Below are 21,713 nucleotides of genomic sequence, written 5' to 3' on the forward strand. Positions count from 1 at the left end.
ATTACTTATGTAATTAGGTATGATTCAGGTAATTGCATAGCAAAATTAGGATAAAAATTCGATTTCTTTTATAGTTCGCACCATAACACTAATTGAATCGGGCTCTTGTAAATCGTTTACCTTTTTGGAAACCATTGAAATTAAACGAATTTAAGACAACTAGAAATTGGAATTACTTACTTCAGTATTGCAACCGCTGAAGCACATGTAGTTCAACAATTTTTCTAATATCTTTTTGTGATATCGATCCAAAAAAGTTTGATTCGGGTTCTTAATCCGTACCCGAACCCGACCCGAACCCGAAATTTTGACATGACAATTTTCGGACCCGAACCCGAACCCGAAAGTTTCGGGTTCTTAAATTTCGTATCCGAAGCAGAACCCGAACCCGAACCCGAACCCGAACCTGAAACCCGAAGTAAGGACCCGAACCCGTGAGAAACACTATGTTTAATAATACAACGCTTGGGAATGCATACGCATAAAGGGCCAAAACTGCTTGGAAGGGTTGGAACGAGGGAAATTTGCGCATGTTATATATTTCAGATGAGATACCTTTTTACAAGGCAAAGACCAGGAAGTTAACCCATTTTCATAACTGGATGCATTTTTATGTACATATGTGTTTATATTCCAGCGAGGTATGTGGAGGAAGAATGGAAATGTGACCCTTCGCTAAAGGACAGCATTCTTGGGTTAGATTAGTAAGGTTTACTACTACTATTACTATACAATCATGTAACACTTTCATGCCGGAAATCAATTAAACTTGTGGGCTATAAATATGTAGACTTACAAATATATACATATTCATTCTTCCTATTTTTAAATTCTAATTTTTAACCTCTTCTTATGTGATGTATGAAGATTTGACAAAAAATGCAAACCCCTTGCATATGTAAAGTAAAAGGTTTGTACGTGTGTATTTCTGCTTACAAATATCTAAATATTTCCATACATACATATGTACATACATCCATACATATGCAAGCAAATTGAAAATTTTCGTACCAAAATTACCATAAACACATTTACATACTGACACATACATATCTATGTACTTATCAAGATACACATGGTAAAAAACCGTAGAATGTATTGTTTTGGAAAATGAAATTCGAAGTTGTACAAATCGCATGCTTTCACCCAGATTTGTATGAGCATTTACATAAATACGTAAAGAATTAAGTATTTAATATTGCTTAATTAGACATTTTTAATACGCCAAATAACTCTGCTTTCACCAACTCATTTTATTTGTAATACACATTATGCATTTAAACATACACATTTTTTTGCATCGCTCGGTATATGCAAAGTTTATAACGAGCCCGTTGTACGTGAGACGAGTGAAAGTGGGAAGTGGGACCGAGTTAAAAATACGCAAAATCCAATGCACACAAACTTTGATGTTTCATTTTCAATAAATATTTTGGTAAAATAAAGTCAATTGAAAATTTTTACAAATTTACTATGGAAGGGCTCCTCGCGAGGGTGGATTATTTGGAAAATATCGTTACAAAATTGGCGAAATGGACACACTTTTCGGAAATTGTTAATTTTGGTAAATTCAAGTTACTTCTAAATATTACTTTTTCATCATTAATTAAAGATAGAAAATATATTTATATATTGTATAAATATTAATTATTATATAGTAATGACGTTTGAACTATTTTGAATAATGCATAATTATAAACGAACAATTTAAAGAAAAACTTCTCCATTCACAGAATTTCCTGCTCCTGCAGTAATTTCGCTGGAAGATGAAAATGAAAAGATTAATCCAAAATCTTCCAGACCTCGGCGGCGAGGTATTTAACATAATTTCAAAATTTCATAAAAAAATAAGTCTAAATCTATCTAACTTCTGTATTTACCAGGTCGACGACGATCTCTTCGGTCCGCTCTTTCACCGGAAGAAGAAGTAACAAATCCTGATATTATTTCAGATGACACAATTATCAAGACTGAAGACGCCGACACCTACGAAGAAATGCTGCCCGACGATGACCCCGATTTCGTCATATTTCCTCAAGACCTTGATACCGGAAGTGACGATGACAGCTTTCAAGCAGATCCAGATTCTCTCCCTTCGTCATCGTCCAAAAATTTGGGACTAGAGGAAAGCAATGTAAGTTAATACAATCATGTCCACTTTTCTGCAAAATTATGGTGCTGGTGCCAATTTAACAGTCCAACGAAAATATACTTTTTTCCAATCAAAATTATTAATAATTTCGCCAATCATGAAATGTGCAATGGTCGCGTTTAATTTTTTTATCCAACGAAAATATAAAGGAATCCAACCCAATCATAGAAATTTTATGTTGGATTTTACCACCCATTTTATTGTCATTTCGTGAAACAATTAACTCTACAATGTCAAATTTTCAGCGACTAAGAAATTGTCCATCTAATTCCGAAGACTCAGGTGAACAACCCCCCACAAAGAGGCACAGACGCATGCACGAATGGAAGAGGACCCAAATATTTAATAACATCGACGAGGCGAAATTACACATAAAAAATGCTCAGCATTTTATATATAAGTCGACACGACTGGGCCGCGACGGTCGCAAGCTGTATTACAATTGCAAAATCAACAATTGTTTACGCAAGATGTATCTGCTCAAAAGAAGTAAGCATATCAAGTTTTTCTTGGGGGTATCTATTACGAGTTTCCAATGTCAGCAAAAAAAATTGACTTGCAAATTCATTTGCGAACTTGTATTTAGTTAGCATTTTTTTCAAAATTATATAATGAACTCGTAATGAATGCTCCCATTGTTTTACTTTTTATGCAAAACTAACCCACGTTTCACATACTTATACGCAGATAATACTTTGAAAGTTGAATTATTTGAGACCAAGCAAGAGCATAATCACGAGGGCGCTAAAACGGTTGGGATCCATAAAGAAATCAGATTAAAAATCGACCTGCTCTTCAATAGTGGGCTCACCAAACCTAACCAAATTATCTCATGTCTGACCGACGAAGGAGTGCTGGCCCCCTCGAAAGTCCAGCTCAATAACTACCTCAGCGCTTTAAGGAAAAAAGGTGGACCCCAAACCCTCTTAATTGGCCAAGTTTTCGAAGAAAATGATGAAATTCCTAGTGACCAGCTTTTATCGGGAAAAGAATTAACTGTGCCGGAGAAAAAGCCTTCTGTGTCATGATAAGCTGTTAAGAAACTCGAGCAAAAGTAATCTTATGCATACCGATACTACGTACAATCTTGTTTCTGTGGAAGTGTAACGAAATCAATATGTAAATTGGTTGCACATTTTATGATTGGCGAAATTATTAATTTTGGTTGGAATATTTTCGTATAAAATAAACCCAAAATTATGTACATACATAATCAGTATTTGCCGTTGACACAATAACACCTGCGTGAAATTACTGTACTGAATTATTTTTTCTGCAAGCATAATATCTTTCAAAAAACTCTTTGCATATAGTCATCGGTGCAAGAAATGTACCAAAACGATGCAAAAAATCAAAGACTAACAAAATTTCATAAACCTTTTTCACCCTAATCTAGAATTCTGGATCTGACCCTATCGTCACCTTGACCTCGTGTAAGAATCGTCCCATGATTAGCAAAGGTGGATATTTGTTCAATTTTGAAAGGAATGGAGCCAAGAAAAAGATTTGGCGATGCAAGCACCACCGTCACCATAAATGTCCCGTACGAGTCCATACGACAAATAGTGTTACCAATCCAGAAATCCTGACCCAGATTGCAACTCATAATCACGCCCCGGATCCAAAACTTTGTGAAGTCCAGCTCGCCCTGCATAAAATAAGGGACACTGCGAAAAATTCGACTCTTCCACCGACTCAAATTGTTGCCACGCATTCTTCCACGTTTTCTCAAGCGGGCAAAGACATCGCCCCGTTAAAGAACAATATCACGAGGACAATTAGGAATATCCGGTGTCGGAAGAAGAAGCTTACTCGAAATTCTGCACTTGAAGGAATTGCTAAAAGTAATGTGTAACTGATGGGGATATTTAAGAAATTTAAGGTTAAAAAAATCAAAAATGTTCAAGAGCTCAGGAGCCTTGTATTAATGTCCCTTAAACGTAATATGCATACCAGAAACATGGCGAGATTTGTTACGTAACTAAATAATTATTAATTATTTTCCTCTCTTTATTTTCGAAAAAGTTACATTGTAATTATTCATAAATATTGATGTCAGTATAATTTAAAAAATATATATCTGTACTTGAAACTAAGTAGGTATATTCCCGTATTAGCACACATTTAACCTCAAGAGTCTCATTTTTTAGCACCTTTTCCACATTTTTTTCGCACTTCACAAACTCCAAGAATTATAATAAACATTTCTTACCCGCACTTTTTTTTACCCAGAAACACTACCTCAAATTCGGGTGACTTCCCCTCCAACTTTTTTAATCCCCCACCCGCGCCAGCTCCACCTTCGACATCGTAACGATCATATATTGCCCACCTTGGCTTCAAATTTGGAAACGTGGTGAGAATTTTTCTAAAAAAATCGCAAGAATCTACCACTTCAAAAACTGCGTTATCCTTAAAGTGTCGAAGCAATTTAAACCTCTCGACATTCTTGGGGGGTAGCTCAACTCGGATATCTCTCATCGTGCGGGATTCCCCATGCAGGAAATATTTGTACAAAAATCCCGCACTGATTTCTAACCACTCCTTCTTTTCCTCATCTGTATCTAAATAATCCAATCTTGAAACTACTAATGTCTCCAAGGCAGGAAATTGCTTCGAATAATCGGCCACATTTGCCCCTGACTCGGAAAACTTTAAATTCAAGGCTACTGCATCTGTTGGGCCGGCCACATCACGAAAATTATTCTGGCCTATCCATATTTCCAAACACTTTAGCTTTGGAAACACCTCGGGCAGCGTGATTGTCGTGGCCTGCATTAAATTGCGAAATTTCGACGGGATGACATCCACCTCGGAAATTTTCATTTTTTCCAGTCTATCCGCAAATGCGGCGAGAATTGCGTAGTGATCGGTCGACCGGTTAAAAGTATCGATTTGAAATTCAAGCCGGGTCAAAAAAAGGGATGCGGGTACGATTGACAGTGGTCGGTCTGGATTTGAATTATCCAATCTGAGGGAGACTTCCTCGAAGGGTAAATCTCCGGAGAGAAAATATTCCACCAAATCTTGTCGAAAGGTTACACCCTGGAATATTTTCAACTTCGGAAACAGTGACAAGATTCCATGAATCGTTTCCCGACTGATGTTACGAGCTATGTTGACGGCCATGCCGTTCAGAAGGTACAGATTGGTAGGGAGGTGGAATCCGAGTTTTACGACGGATGGAAACTTGACCCATTTTGGGAGCATGACGAGAGGTTTGAGCATTTCGAGGTGAAACTCGTCTGGAGAGAAATTGACAGATCTTAACTTTGGGGAGTTTGTGAGTAAGGAGAGGATTTGGGGGGAAATCTTTTCGTGGGGGAAGTAGTCCAGGTGGAGCTCGGTAATGGAGGCGGCGGCGGAGGAGGTGAAAGTTTCCAAAAGAGTGGACTCCTCGGGGGGCATATTTTGGAAATTGAACTTGGAAAGGACGACACGCTTGTGGTGGTTGGAACGGACGTTGGCAGTGTCAAGGTAGTCGGCCATGTTGGTCGGGGTGAGCTCGACGAGTTGGCGAGAAAGTAGGATTCCTCGAGCGACTTCCTCCAACCCACGGGAAACGTAGGTGACGTTGTTGAGAAGGTCGGTGGTGGGGACGTAGGACATTATTTCACGGAGGATCTGGAAATGAATAGAATTTTAGGAAAATAGTGAATTTGTGGAAAAAGTGAATTTACTCTCAGTGGCCGAGGAAGCTGTGGGGACATTAATATTGTAGGATAGGGGAGGGAGGGGTTTATAAAATATGGGGAGATGATGGGAACATCGAATAACCGTGGGGATTTTATCTCTCTGTCGCCACACTTCCGCGGCCACTGTTCAAACAAGTTGAAATAAATGCCGTTCATAAACTATGTAACGCGAGAGGGGGTCAAAGGCTCAATGATAATGTAAAAGGGGGGAGGGGGTCTATAAAATCGTGATTTTCATAATTTATGAACGTCTCTTATTTCCTATTTGGATTAATTTAATTAAACTCTCTCACCTCTGGTAGAGTGACGGCGAGGTGTGGCTGGGGTGGTTGAGAATTGCGACCTCTCCGTCGACCTCGTGGTTCCGCATCCATTTCGGAAAGATTCTTGATAAATCTATGTATTGGTTGACAGAATTAGAAATAAATAATTATTAGTTAGATAAAGCTAAAAGCAGAAAATTATAATGCAAAGTATTTATTACCGTTGGAATTTGCAGAGAAACAATGTTAAAGTCACTTGGAAATAGGACCGCTACCCTTTCTGGACAAAGTGCAAGTGAGAAATGGAAGGTGGCCACTTTTGACTTTGTATTCAGGTTACCTGAATCAGGTAGGATTCCGTGTCTCGTCCCCTGTAGGGCCAAAAATAAACATCAGACTATTTTTACTCATTCCTCAGTTCACAGTTCTGGGAATTTATATCAAAATAAAAAATCCTATCTCTTGTATGTCAGAACCAATTTAAAAACATGCACTCCAGATTTTTCCAGGGTTTGAAGGAGGAGAGTCAAAAACAGTGAAAAGATATAAGACCGATAGTTAAAAGGAATTGACCGGCGACAGAACAGGCTTTTCGTATTTAATTTAAAAAAAAACTCGTCGTCATCCCAACAAAAAACAGGTGTTTTTCTGAAAATGAGATAAAAAATGTGCTGCAAGTTAGCCGTGGCCGAGATGCAATTTAGCCGTAGCCGTGGCCGAGATGCAAGACAGCCGTGGCCGTGGCCTTGGCTGAGCCGAAAAATCTCAAATCACCCCAAAAATTTCATTTTACCCCAAAAATTTCATTTTACCCCAAAAATTTCATTTTACCCCAAAAATTTCACTTTACCCCAAAAATTTCATTTTACCCCAAAAATTAATTTACTTATCGCGGGATAGTTACATTAAGATTCTTTCCAAGTATAGGTAAAACAAAATTATTGGAAATCAAGTTATAGAGGGTAATTTGCGATATGCGATCATGAATAAATTACCAAGAGATTTTATTTTCGAAAAATTGAATGAATTAAATACTATATAAAACTTATTTTACAAAAGGTTATAAAAGTATGAAGTTGCTTCTTTTCTGCTATTGTGTGATAAACTTACATTAACATCTAAAAAGCAAATATCTGTTGTACTATGGTTTAATGTGAATTTAAGATTACTATGTGAAAAAATATTCATGCACCATACATCGAAATCAACGATATCAGTGGAATCAATAATCATGAAACCGTCATCTACAAATCTAGCATGGAAAAATATATATTCACAATTATCAAGTAGTGGAGATAATTCACACTCCGCAGCAATATTTGCAACACTCACCGATGCTGCATTTCCCATCGCAATCCCTTTAGTTTGTTTAAAGTACAGATTTTTAAATTTAATAAAATTGTAATCCAAGCATAACTTTTTGAAATTGAAAATTTATATGGTACCGATGATTTACCTTTAAATTTCAAATACTTATTTAGACAATGTCTTTTACATAAGTTTACATCAAGATTTGTATACATACTTTCAATATCATAGGTAAATAATATTAAGTTTCTATTTTTAGGCAGTACAAGGTTATTTAAGAATAATAAAAAATGTCGAGTGTCAAGAATTAACGATGGAATTAAATTCATTATTCGTTTTAAAATTAAGTTGACTAATCCACTAATATTTCTGTTGGTTACATTACTGCATTACATAATGCATTACATGTACCTGTCGGCCTACCAGGTGGTATTCTAACAAAGGTTTTAAGTAATTTAGGCAATATATAGAACTTACATGGCCGGTCATTTTGAATTATTAAATTTTGAAGTTGGGTACCGTTATTAAATTTAATTTTTAGATGCTTTACAAGGTCCTCAAAATCATTTCTGCTTTTCGTGTAATGGGCTGCAGTTGACGGGGAGTATGTGGATTCATCATTTAAGTGCCTTAATATTTCATTTTCATAATCTTGTTTCAAAATTATACATACATATACCAACATTTTTATCTGCATTTTTGATGACGATATTATGCTTTTGAATCCATTGTTTACAATTTGTTATGGTGTTGTTTGGGATTAAATACGAAAATTTCCTTTTTAACTTTACATGTTGAACAAAATCAGATGTAACGTCCGGGTTCACAAATATTTTAGATTGTAAATCACATCTTGGGTTATTGATGTTCACTAATTTCTTTGATGTTATACAAAATTGGTTAAAACTGGTTATTAAGTAGCGTCAGCTACTTATTGTGATCGTTTTGTCCGTCCGTCCGTCCGTAAGCAGGATATCTCCAGAACGAGTCAACATAATCAAACCCCGTTTGCGCCATTGTGCTTTTAATTTTTAGTTCTCGGTCGAGTTCGAAAATGGGGTCAGTCGGACCACACCCCACAGCGCCAGGGGGTGTGGTCCAAATTAAATTTAACATTAATTTTCATATGGGGTGTCATTTTAAAGGAAATTTCATCACGAATTCAGTGGCGTTAAAATTTTTGACCTCGTGACCTTAAGGACGAGGTCAAAGGTAAAAAAAATACATAACTGTCTTATGGGGTATCATTTTAAAGGAAATTTGACTGCGATTTCAAGGACGTTAATATTTTTGACCTCATGACCGTTAGGCCGAGGTCATATACGGAAACTTTAAAGGAAACTTGAATCGGTCTGACGCTACTTATTTACATTCGTTTGCAGGGTTTATTGTTTCTCTTTCTTCTCCATTCTGTTTAAAAAATATATGCCAACTTAATTTTCTCAATGCTTCATTGAAATGATCACCAATTAATTTAAAATTAGGTTTTGCTGGATTGGAGAAATTTAATCCGAAAGACAGCACAAATTGAACAAAAATATGGAGATTAAATGTAGTGAAATTAAAGATTTTTCACTTTCTTTAAATTTTTTAAAAGCTTTATATAATTTATTGTAGTGACTTTTGCTTAACTTTGCCTTAAATTTCAAAATGATATTCAAATTATAAAAACTACTTTTCCGTTTCGGTTTATTCTTGCACAAAGTAGCTTCCGTATCTCATGTGAACAATGTGTATAATTTGGATAGTGATTTTATGGTAGTATTATTCGATGGTGGTTATAAATTAGCTCGTGAAGTTATAGATAAATGTGACAAATTACTTCGTTGTTGTGGTGGGTTATTTTTTTAAAATATGAGTTAGAATTGTGTTGTCCATGATTTTTAGCATGAGAACGCTTGTGTTCATTAAAGTGTCGTCGATCCATCTTTCTCGACTGGAATTCCTTCAAGCACGACTTCGTCGGGGAAAAAGATTCGATTGGATCTTTCTTAAAACAAATTTCTTGGCTTCAAAAATCTCCTATCGTTCCAATGTCGGAGATGGCTTTTCCCCTTTCAAACACCGGATGAATCTTCTTATCATAGCAATGATCCGAATGTTTTTGTAGAAGGAGGCAGACATCTGAAGATACCATGGGAGTGTCGCATTAAAAGTGACCAGCATCTTTATCACTGGTTTCTTCATCTCAGTACTAACATCGTCTTCATTAATTTCTTCTTGACCAGACGGCCATTCGTCTCTTGGACCTTTCAACCAATCTGGTCCCTCCCACCATGCAGAACTCGCAATGAAGGTTGGATTGATCATCTCAACATGCATGACTTGCATTTGCTGCCGAAAGAGTAGGCTCAGTTGGACTTCAAACTCGATTCGTCTGCCATTTTCATCTTGCGGTTTTTGATTGGGACACATCGGCTTGAAATGGGAGTCTCCACAAATCAGACACTTGATCTTGACCTTGCAGTCGGCTTTCCCAAATCACATGCACCGGAGGAACACTTAATTCTTCTTTAAAACGTGACTCTTTCTTGAGTCGTCCCAACTCATCTTCTCTGCGTTGTGGCACTCACTACTTTGATGGTTGGTCTTGAAACAGAAAACGCATTGTTTACTTTGTCCTGAAAATAACCCTGCAGCAGTGGGAAGATCTTCTTTCTTCTCCAGTACTGCGGTCTTCTCCTTTTTAATCTTCATCGTCTCAAATCCTGCTCGCACCATGTCCCTCTGACTTTCACTCTCCACTTCCTCTTAAAAATTCAGGAAAGGAAATCTGATTTCATCAGGAAATCTGATTCGGTCTTCACTGGGACGCATTTCGATCCATCTTGACGGGAAAGTGGACTCCTTTGCCATGCCACGAGAATGTCTTCCGAGACGCTGGATTCGATCATTGGAAACAGGAACTCGGCTGTTTGTTCATGTGTCACACCGAGTGACTCAAGGGCACGTAGATGAGCTTCCAGTTTATCATAAAGAACTGATAACTGTATCTTCTTAGTTTGCTTAGAATTTCGGATTACTAGCTTGAGTATTTCGCGAACATATACTTGCTTTAGAATCTTGGGCTTGTCAATTCGCTGAGTAAGGGTGTCGATAACTTTAGGGTAATCCTCCGCCGTCATTGGATAACTTTCAACAGGGTCCATGGCTTTGTACCTTTGGTCATGGCTTGGTGAAGATATTGAAATTGATCCGTCGTGTGAATCTCGTCATCTTCGTGAATCTTGCTAAATTGAGACCACCACCCAAGCCAGTCCATCATTTCGCCAGAAAACTTCTTTTGTAATTTTCGCAACTTAAAATTCTTCTTTTTTCAAGTAGAACTTGTTACTGAATCGTAGCCCCACATTACACTGTTGGTTGGACTACCTTCTCTCATCTGGGGAAATTGAAATGGGGGATTTAGGAATTCCTCCACCTTCAATTTAATATCGAGAATCTTGTCATCCTAAATCTCGATGTCGGTGCTTGCTTGAGTGTACTCTTCATCGGTGCATCCTTGTAGTTGCATTTCTGCCAAAATTTTAGAATCCCACTCAGCCATCTTAACTTGAAGATTATCCAGCTTCTTTATCTGGACTCCTAATTTATGACGGTCTGGTTTCTCATTCGCCAATTCCGCTTCCATATCGTTCACGGTCTTGGTGATGGATCCTCTCGTCGGTCCTCTGGCTTGCCTGAGTAACTCCATTGTGGTTCTCGACCGAAAAGTCAGCAAAAGACAAAATTAATATTTTGCGTCAATCAACAAATTAAACTAAAATGACCTCAGCCGCTCCCGAATGCTCAGAATGTGGCCCTCAAAGAGGCAAAACGGGTGAAATATAAAAGTTTCCTCGTCAAAATGGGGGGAGTCAGGCCACTTCCGGCAGCAACAAATCGTCCAGTCACAGTGAAAGAGGAAAACTGTCACCTGGTCGGCCCCCGAATACTCTGGGTCGGGTCCTGAAAGAACCAAAACGGCAAATCCTGATTGCATCAGCCTTGTCCTCGAAATACTTCAAAATATGCCTGTCGATCCGTTACTTCCACACTCGTCCTTATCTTCCTCGAGGGTGTTGGATGAAGGGCTTCAAACACAGGTCACGTCACTTCACTTAACTTATATTTAAACTCTTGTCGACACTCGATCACGTCGAGGTCACCAAATGTTGAAAGGCTACTACCCGTAGGAAAGTTTCTCCTCATTAACTTAAAAAATGTGACCCGAGGTCGACAGATTAAATACTAAATAAATCATTGGCATTACTACACTTTAAGTATTAGTAATCAACTTTAATTCCAACTAATCAAAGACAAAAACAATAGTTGCAACAATTAACTTTGTAATTCGATTCAACCTAAAAATTGCAACTTGCACACACGCACGTTCACACCTCAATTCACAAACTCATACTGACTCTTTTTTACACTGCGTAAAAAATGAAGGAAGCATGCCCTGTAGATGGCATGCTCTTTTCACGGTAAATTGAAATTTTTGGGATGAAATGAAATTTTTGGGGTATAATAAAATTTTTGGGGTAAAGTGAAATTTTTGGGGTAAAATGAAATTTTTGGGGTAAAGTGAAATTTTTGGGGTAAAATGAAATTTTTGGGGTAAAGTGAAATTTTTGGAGTAAAATGAAATTTTTGGGGTAAAATGAAATTTTTGGGGTAAAGTGAAATTTTTGGGGTAAAATGAAATTTTTGGGGTAAAATGAAATTTTTGGGGTAAAATGAAATTTTTGGGGTAAAATGAAATTTTTGGGGTGATTTGAGATTTTTCGGCTCAGCCAAGGCCACGGCCACGGCTGTCTTGCATCTCGGCCACGGCCACGGCTAACTTGCATCGGCCACGGCTACGGCTAAATTGCATCTCGGCCACGGCTAACTTGCAGCACATAGATAAAAAGCTTTCGCGCTGTTTTTTTCGTGAGATTTTTTGAGACGATGCGTGTGCTTTAAAGGAGCATTTCAATTTTAAATTTTCGGTATGATTCTAGCCTTCTGGACAAATCTTTTTTCGCATTTTTTGCACGTTTCATAGACTTTTAGTTTTTCACTGAAAAAAACTCGAAAAATTTTCGAAATTCTACCCTCCGTATCGTTATAGCGAGCGAAGCGAGCAGGTTAGGCTAATTTTGCGTACCCGTGTGTCCTATAAATTTGCGTACCGTGTGTCCTAGAAATTTGCGGAAAGTCTTAGAATGTCCTGAAACGTGCAGAAATGTAATAAAAAAGTGGTCCAGAAGGCTAGACCTCAACCTCCGCGGTCACTGTCAGACCACACTAAATAGCATTGTAAAATACAAATTAATAGAGTTATTGCATGGATAAGAAAATCTATATTTCTATGCATTGCTAACATTCTACACGGCTCTGCTGCCCGTGGCGCATGGAATTCATGGAAATTTTACCCTTTCCAGGGTAGGATAGAAGGGTTTAATCCTATCACAAATATGTACATTAAAGGATGCTAAAAGAACCACTAACATGCACAATGAACATATACATAGGTACATATTGTTACAGGCTCTTGACTCTTTGTACAATTAAAAATACATACATATGTATGTATGTATGTATGTATGTATGTACAACTCGTATATAATTAATTATAATTTACTCTATAATCTGCTACAAACACACCTAAATTTATATGTATGACAGAAATTGGAAAGTATAAATTTGTGTAAAAAAGCCACGTATTGTATTAGTCAGCTAATTAATAGAGTACGCATACATGAAGTAATAGGTGATAGGTAATTAGGCGCTTCCAATTTAGCACATTTATTTTAAGCAATTATAAAAAAGTACACGGACATATGCATGAATATTATGAAACAAAACTGGAGTTAGGATTATCTTAATTGACGTGTTAAGAAATGGTAAATCGTTAGAACATCAATTTTAGGAATAATCCATAAGTATGTATTAAAGCTTGTTTTATATACCTAAATTTTACCATGCAGAAATAACGGGCATGTTTACTAACTTTTTTATTAATGTGAATGCTACTTCCTCCTCGCATTGCCAACAACCAAGAAGAGAACAATGAAATATTTACAGTTTACTTTACATGAAATTATTATATTTTGCATGCATCGTAATTAGGAGTGGCAATCCGATCCGAGAAAATCCGATCCGATCCGAAATCCGCGGATTGGGATTGACTGCTTAATCCGATCGGATCAATCCGAAACTGGTCATCGGATCTCGGATCGGATTTCGGATTGGCGAATTTATTTCACATTCCCCCAAAATGTACACACTAGCACTGCGTATAAACTGGGTCTCACTTCACTAGTTCATAATTCGATATAGTGATTTCTGGATGTAAACGGGATGGATTTTCTACACTCCAAAATCAAGTACCCATGATTAACAATGGTGGTGGGTTGAAATTAAAAATCAAATCTATCCGGTTTAGTTATAGAATCCACAATAGTTTGAACAATATCTTGCATGCGCATGTTTTACCCGTCGCGGAATTTTTAAATCATTTTTAAATAATTTTTAAATAATCATTCAGCCTGGAAAATTCTTATTTCGGCTGAAAGATTCAGCCGAAGTCGGAATTTTTAAAACGCTAATTTTTTGAATTTTAACCAGGTTGCAGAAATTAAACATGTTTGCTTAAAATTGCTTAAGTCATTGAAATCATTTTTATAAGGTCTCATCTACAATTTATTGCTTATTAAGATAAAGGACAGAAATTTTCAGGGTATTTCTGAATATTGAAAGACGCACAAAATCCTAAATGGATTAACTTTAAAAGCTATTGATGGGGTCTTTTTTTTAAATGAATTAATTGTTTAATGTTATTTTGGAATATCACTAAATAATCAAATTAGGCTCATAAATCGTTCATTTGTAGCAAATCATGGTTGGTATTATTTCTTTGTTACTTTATATTATAGACAGTAACTTCAATAACAAATTTCGTGCCGAGCTGGTTGAGGAAAGTTGATAAATTTCAGCTCCAATTCAATGTTCCAATATGATTCATGAATTGCTTAAAAATATGAATTACCTAGGCGGGTACCCGGTACTGACAATGCGATGGTGTGAAGTGTAACCCGTTATGTGAACATGTGGCAAAAAAGAACTTGAGAGCAACACATTCTCTTCTGCTCTCTCTATTATTTTTTGTTATAAAAAATTTGGGGTTTTTTCGACACCCCCAACGCTGTAATTAGTGTCATCCTCTCCCTATTGACCCCAACAAGATAGTGGTAGATGAATTTTTTCACCTCGACCGTGTTTGACCGTTCTGTGCAACTTTTGGATTTTCCAACTGCCGACCTCCCCCCGTTCCTGCTGAAGTGGACTGTTCCAGATGCAAAATTCTGCTCACTCTATTCCACCGTACTTCTTCTGAGGGGATTCCCGCTTATACACGGAGTGCCCTCTACGCCCCCAAGTACTCGGTCGGAGTTTGAGACCGTGCGGTTGTCTGCGGGCTGGCCGCTCTGTTGCACGTAAAGTGCCTTCTTAAGGCGAGATCCGATCCTTTATTTTAGATATCTGTTCATTTATGGTTCACCTTTTCACTGATTATTGTATGGTTTTTTGTCGGGCCCTATCACAATATGACAAAACTGATGACCGTCGATGAAGCCGTAATACTCGCGCATCCCTCAGCCAACGCAATAGTCCTGATAGGCGGGATGGCAGATAAGGAAAACAGCGAAATCTACGACCTACTTAATTTCGTATACTGGGACGACGACCAAGCTTTGGGACCAGACTGTCACCTCTGCGGACAGGAAATCATCGACGTCTCAACTCCTTTTAAACACAATGGAACAAACTACACTGTACTTTTTCAAGATGACCTTGCCGAATCTTGTGCGAATAGTGGAGTATTGCAATGTGTATACTGTTTAAATTTCTTTCACAGAAATAACTGCAATTTTAAACTTACTGACAAATCTTTTTGCAACGTATTTGTGTCTAAAACCTGGTCGTGTCCTAACTGTGTTCCCATTTTCAAGAGCAAATTAATCGTAACAAATAGCAATGATAATAATTTTGTTAATTATGGCAAAGTAATGCGCAAATTAGTGAAAATTTTGAATCCTTTATGCAGTCAATACAATGAAATAGTTCACACAATTAATTGTTTCAACCATAACTACGGGTTATGTATAAGTAATTTTAAACAATATGGAGTAGGATAAGAACATGAGCATATCCTATCTGTTTGTATATTGGCCACAATGCGGACTTTTTAACATGGAATTGTATTTTGTTTTATGATTATGATCACTTGATTATATATATTACCCGTCTTTTTATTTTATTTTTTTATTTTAGTTAGATTAGATGCTTTAAAAAATATATATTTCTACTTGTGTCATGGTGTGTAAACCAATTTGTTATGAATTGATCTCTGTTGACACGTGAATAAAGGCTTAACAACAACAACAACCCTCCGATTTGGTTGAAATTCGAAATTATATGGTCCATGTCAATACAACCAACGTTTCTTCAGCCAGCTTGTGAGATGGTCAAAATTTGGCAAAATATCTTAGGTCAAAGTTCAAAAACTGGCGATTTTCACCAGGCGGAGGACGCAAACTGAACTTCCATTCTCTTCCAGTGCCCAAAATTGCACATTTTTAAACTTTAACCACAAATATTTTTCAAAATTTTGACCATCGCACAAACTGCCTGAAGACACGTTGGTTGTATTGGCATGGACCACTTAATTTCAAAATTTCAACCAAATTGGAGGGTTACAATTCACACCATCGCATTGTGAGTTAAATGACGAAGCAGGGTATCAAGTTACCCGAAAAATACATATATTTTATCAAATTATCGGATTACAATCCGATCCGATCCGAACACCTGCTTAATCCGAACCGGATCAATCCGAAGCCGTCACAATCCGATCCGATCCGACGGATTGCCACTCCTAATCGTAATCATGAAATGTACTCAATTTCCTTGTGCCCCAACCTCCAACGAGCGAGTGAAGGACGAATTTGGGCAACTGTGCACTGTGTGAAAGTCTGAAAACAGTCACCTGGTTTTTGTTGTTATTCTTTTCGCAAAACTGTTTTTAACGCAAATTTGATTTTTAAAGTGTTCTCTAAATTGGATAAGGCGACGAAAAGGATTTTGCAAAGGTCGGACTGAAAGGAGGTATGATGATAACCCATTTTTTGATTGAGTAAAAAACGATTAATTAAACAAAGATACTAATTTGAACTTAAATTATGTAAATACTTCTAATTTATCCTTTTAAAATTGGTATTCTAAAATTTCATGGTTATTCTGATTTACAAGATTAATATATCATTCTGAATTTGATAGTTTAAGATGACCTTATCTGTACTGCATAATCCAGTCGTGGAATATAGACTGTATTTCACGACTGGATTATTTTAGAGATGAAAATTACTTAAATAAGTGTGATTTGCATAATATTTGTTAATAATTGTGGATTTTGATGTTCAGCAGGTCGATGCTTACCGAACAGCTAGGGGACAAAAGTATGCACATTGCTAAAACACTTGCCTATTAATTGCAATCATTTATTAATGAAAATTTGTCACTTTTTGGTTCAGATGTGGCTCAAATTCTTCCAAGATGCCCAAATTCCGGCCGACTTTGCGTCAAAGTATGCCTTGATATTTCACGAGAACCGGATGAGAACCAACATGCTGCTGGATATCAGCAAGGAGTGCTTAAAAGATATGGGGATTGTCGCGATGGGGGACATCATAGCGATTTTGAAGCACGCGAAACAAGTCCATGAACAAGTAAAGAGTTAATTAAATAATAATCATGATTTTCAAATAATTATATTAATTTATTTCCAGTCAAAATATAATTTGTACGAGGATGATACCAACCAAAACCGAGATACGTCATCGTCACCTCCGGTCACCCACAATAAAGTCAAGAGTCAAGTCGTCGCCGTGTCGGCGCCACAATCGCGACCAGGGCGGCGAACCGACTACACTAGTCCAACAGCGACGAGATTAATTAGTGCGAAGCCGATTATTTTGGTCGGTGGGGGCTCAAATATTGGCAAGAAACCCAGCATTTTTTCCAGATTGGGAGGTCTGGCTGGATATTCGGAAGAGGAGCAGAAGAAAATTGAGATTAAATCGGTACAAAAGCAGGAGGAAATTAAGGTGAACAATTTATACATTGGGCGTACTCACGGCAAATTTGCACAAGAATATAATTTGGGAAGTTTTGCTAAAAAGTTTTGTTAGAGAAAAGTGGAATTTAAGTTTACTTTACTTTAAAACATGTGTCAGAGAAAATTGCCATGTGTTTATTTCGTAAAATTACTTGGCAAACTTTTAACTAAATACGTTGCGTGGTAAAATAATACGCCCTGCATTTCAAATAAACTTCATGCATTATAATCTTTAATTTGATACGTAGAAAATTCAAATTAATTATTTTTTCAGGCCGAAGTGAAATTAAAAACTGTCCCGGAATGTAGAAAGAAACCGGAAGTGGAGGTGAAGAAAACATCAATAATTTCCGCCCCCAAGAAGGACGAGAACAGGGAGGAGTTTCTCAAGAAAACGTTCGAAATTAAGCAAAATGTCCCAACTGTGGAAAAAGGTGAGTAAAAGTATCATTGTTAAGGAAACTTTTTGAAGAGGGGAGCATATTTGAAATACTTTTTTATGATTTGTTCCTAGAACCCGTCGTCATTCGATTACTAACGACAGAAAAATTACCACAGGAACGAATACAATCTTCTGAGAGTAAAATGAACAATACTCACGTCGCTAAAGCGCCTACTTCCAGTAATTTTGCAAATTTAATTACACTTAAATTGACTTGATGATACAAATAAATTAAAAATTGTACACTTCCAGCTCAACCCCACAAAGAAAAAAGTCCGAGAAAATCCATGCCTCGTGAAAACATAGTAATGAACAATACTCACTCCGTTAAAGCTGCTACTTCCGGTAATTTTGACAGCCTTAATTATTCCGTATTAATTAAATTTATGTGGATAACAATTTGTAATCAAAAATTGCACATTTACAGCTCAACCCCAGAAAGAAAAAAGTCCAAGAAAATCCATCCCTCGCGAAAACTCCGTTAAAAAAGTCTCGAGCTCAAAACTACCCGAAACCAAAACAGCAAGCTCTAAAACTTCTCAAGATAGTGGAAGAAAATCACCCCCAAAATCAGACAAATCTTCTGGTCAACCTTCCTCCTCGAAATCAAGTACTCGAACTATTACACCTCCTCCAATTGAAGAAGATTTGTCAGAAAGTGATAGTTTGAGCTTGTTTTCCTCCTCTTCCGACGAGGACAGATTTCGAAAAGAAAAAACCAGATCAAAATTTCGAACCTATGATGACGATTCGGATGCAAAAAAGACTGATGACACCGTTCTGGGGTACACAAGTTCCGGGGTAAAGTACAAGATCCCCGTTGGAAAATCAGAGTCACACAGTATTATTCCCTCAAAAAAATCAAGATTAAGCCCACCCAGTAAATCTGAAAATCGTTACCATGACGACGATGACGACAAGTGGAAGAGATCCGTCCCCAGCAGCAAGACGAGTTTATCAAGGCCAAGTTATTTAGTGAAAGATGACAAAATTAAGTCGTCCTCGAAATCAACCAATTCGGGCGAAGGATATAAATCGTCGCACAATCCAAGATCTCGATCTCCAATCAAGCACAAACCAGTAATAAAAGATCTCTTTCATGAAGTGATACCCATGCCGAAATCATATCACAATAAGTCAGATATTAAACCAAAACCGACATTTAATGGTGGAAGACCAGATCCAGAATTAGTGAAGAGAAAGGTAATATTACTAATAATTATTACTAATAATTTGAAGAAAAATTGGAAACGAAATATTTTGAAAAATTTATGCTACTAATTTTTTCAAGTGTCAATACTATTTCCTACCTGATCTACATAATTTGATTTTAAGTAAAATTTTGTTTACAAATTTACACAATTTACAAAAATAACATACAATCTCCCACAGTACAGGGATCCAAATGATTCGTAAATGTTTGTAAATTATATACCAAAAGATCAAAATTAACTAATCAGTTATTACTTTTATTTGTACCACAGCTCCAACAAGATTTAGAAGCATGTCTCGGTCCCAGAGCTAAATCGATGAGGGTGACGGATCGTGGACGAATTATACGAAATCCACCCTGCACAATTGTAAGATATTCATGAATAATTTAACGTATATATACTATAAATTAATTATTGAAAATTACTAAAATTATTATATTTAACTGTTTAGACCAGTAATCAACAACGTATCCCTGATCGAAGACCGGCACCAGACCGACGAGATATCGGACAGGATAGAAGACATCATCATCACCCTCATCGGGAAGAACGACGCTCGTCCCTGGAACGACATTCAAGTTCGGAAAGATGCCAAAGACCTCCGACAGCGCAACAAGTCGAATCCGATCGCGAATATTTACTCCGAAAGCAGAAAGAGCTCGAATATGAGACCAGGGCGAGAAGAAGGCATTAGTTTTTTTAGAAAGCTGCAGCCAAATTTTACCAAATTCCGAAATATTTTTAATTTCTCGTATAAATTGAGAGGTTTAAACCCTATAATTTTTAGCTGACTGTGTGGAGCGTTTTTAGTATTGAAAATGTTGGTTTTGCAATAATTTTATTATTTTTAATTTACAAGCGTGCTGTTTTTGGTTGTGTTGCAATTATTTTATAGGAAAAATTGACTTTGCGAGCTAAATATTAAAAATTAGTTGTAGGAACAATTTAGGAAAGCTAGTTACCTTGAAGTTAAGTTATACGATCAGCGATACGGTGCCTTGTTGTCAACCTGACTTATTAATACAGATCAAACTATGAAATTACTTAATAGTATAACTTTGATATTTAAGAGGCTCGTAATTTTTAATGTGAACTTGACATGAAATGTTTTTAGTATGTAGGTAATCCATAATAAAGTGTTCATAAAAAATACATGTTTATTATAATCGCGTTGTTCATTATTGATCGGAGTTAAATGTATTCGTTGTGGAATTATTTGTCAACGCTACGTACGCGACAAGGGAAAGGGAACCTTCTCATCTCGATTTCCTTGGGGATAATTTCTTCCTTTCCTTTGGAAATATAAATAATTTAATGCAACTTTAATTCGTCGTGGAACATGCGGTGTTTATAATTCGACCCCCATCTAACTGCAGCAAGACGTTTAAACGGGATAACATTGCAGGAAAATGTATGCATATTTGAGTTAGCATGATTCGAGTCCAAAACTCGTTCGCGTTGAGAGATGCAGTTTTACATTAAATATAAATAAGCAAATCGATTTCAATTTTAGATTGGCATTATTTTCATGAAATAAGTAGTTTCATACATTTCGACTTTAAAATAATAAAATAATAATAGTAAATAATAAAATTATTAATACACTATCTATGATAAAGAAAGACCTACTCAAGTACATACATACATACAAAAGTCACATTGATTTTTCACACCCATGCTCATACATACATACATACATACATACATACATACATACATACATTACATGAATATGTGCTTAGCACATTCAAGGCAAAAATTTGTTATGTTTGGTACATATGTATGTGCATACTCATGAAATTCATCGCCTAATCCTTAAATACATCCGATCCTTAAAATCCTTAAATATTGCCTTTTAATCCTTAGCCCAGATAATTGTAGAAAATTTGCGGAATATAAATTCTATTTTCTCGAATCAATCTAAATAGGACATCGGCGAAAATAAATAATTCCTGTCTGAAGTACCCTAAGTAATCAAATCGTAAACTTATATCTGATCAGTTTTATTACATCAAACCCTTCAGACCTACATATGTACATAATATGCGGACATTGCTTTTATCTGTAATAAAGAATAGGAAATCGATAAAAAAGCGTATTTTAGTACTAAAAGAATTGCAATCGGTCTATTCTACCAAATTCTACCAAATTCAATAACTACCAAATTCGCCTAAAAATGCATACTGGTCTTATTTTGAGAGTGCATATCGTCTTAGAACATGATTTATTTTCTGATCGTCTGCGTCCATCACATAAAAATTTTGCAAAACAATATCTCGCCGTACTTATTCTTCACAAAAATGGCCAAAATTTTCAATCAACTTGTGGTCAAACATCCCTTTAAAAAATGGATAAATTTTGACAGCTTAAAATCTTGGGAAAATTCACTGCATGTATTTTTTCGGACGTGTCAACAGTTCTGCTTCCTACCAACAGTTTGGGACACAAAATCTGATTCCCTTGAATTCACAAAGAACAAGGTACAGCTTGCTGTG

The 21,713-nt window shown here is 36.6% G+C and overlaps 3 protein-coding genes across 6 annotated transcripts; 2 read left to right on the forward strand and 1 right to left on the reverse strand.

Moving 5' to 3' along the window:
* The first annotated feature begins 1,338 nt into the window (after window positions 1-1,338).
* LOC110861036 lies at window positions 1,339-4,265 on the forward strand. Of its 2 annotated transcripts, XM_022110151.2 has the most exons (5): window positions 1,343-1,564; window positions 1,734-1,814; window positions 1,884-2,134; window positions 2,398-2,641; window positions 2,840-3,390. In XM_022110151.2, exons 1-5 carry the CDS (start codon window positions 1,474-1,476, stop codon window positions 3,178-3,180), a joined length of 1,008 nt encoding a protein of 335 aa, XP_021965843.1. In that variant the 5' UTR covers window positions 1,343-1,473; the 3' UTR covers window positions 3,181-3,390. The 2 variants fall into 2 exon arrangements, with proteins under 2 accessions (XP_021965844.1, XP_021965843.1); XM_022110152.2 differs by lacking the exons at window positions 2,398-2,641; window positions 2,840-3,390 and adding an exon at window positions 3,549-4,265 and having other exon boundaries at window positions 1,339-1,564.
* LOC110861032 lies at window positions 4,139-6,803 on the reverse strand. Of its 2 annotated transcripts, XM_035860841.1 has the most exons (4): window positions 6,451-6,803; window positions 6,332-6,390; window positions 6,141-6,243; window positions 4,139-5,776 (listed from the first exon to the last, which is right to left on the reverse strand). In XM_035860841.1, the coding sequence occupies exons 3-4, from the start codon at window positions 6,219-6,221 to the stop codon at window positions 4,361-4,363; spliced, it is 1,497 nt and encodes a 498-aa protein (XP_035716734.1). In that variant the 5' UTR covers window positions 6,222-6,243; window positions 6,332-6,390; window positions 6,451-6,803; the 3' UTR covers window positions 4,139-4,360. The 2 variants fall into 2 exon arrangements, with proteins under 2 accessions (XP_035716734.1, XP_021965838.1); XM_022110146.2 differs by having other exon boundaries at window positions 6,332-6,803.
* A 9,590-nt stretch (window positions 6,804-16,393) lies between these two features.
* LOC110861030 (nucleolar and coiled-body phosphoprotein 1) lies at window positions 16,394-20,370 on the forward strand. Of its 2 annotated transcripts, none has more exons than XM_022110143.2 (10): window positions 16,394-16,553; window positions 16,869-16,903; window positions 16,979-17,173; window positions 17,234-17,551; window positions 17,837-17,996; window positions 18,077-18,184; window positions 18,257-18,349; window positions 18,432-19,207; window positions 19,489-19,584; window positions 19,670-20,370. In XM_022110143.2, exons 3-10 carry the CDS (start codon window positions 16,979-16,981, stop codon window positions 19,910-19,912), a joined length of 1,989 nt encoding a protein of 662 aa, XP_021965835.1. In that variant the 5' UTR covers window positions 16,394-16,553; window positions 16,869-16,903; the 3' UTR covers window positions 19,913-20,370. The 2 variants fall into 2 exon arrangements, with proteins under 2 accessions (XP_021965835.1, XP_035716751.1); XM_035860858.1 differs by having other exon boundaries at window positions 16,872-16,903.
* The last annotated feature ends 1,343 nt before the right edge of the window (window positions 20,371-21,713 follow it).

The sequence above is a fragment of the Folsomia candida genome, unplaced genomic scaffold (genome assembly GCF_002217175.1).
Source record: "Folsomia candida strain VU population unplaced genomic scaffold, ASM221717v1 Fcan01_Sc037, whole genome shotgun sequence".
Lineage (NCBI taxonomy): Eukaryota > Metazoa > Arthropoda > Collembola > Entomobryomorpha > Isotomidae > Folsomia > Folsomia candida.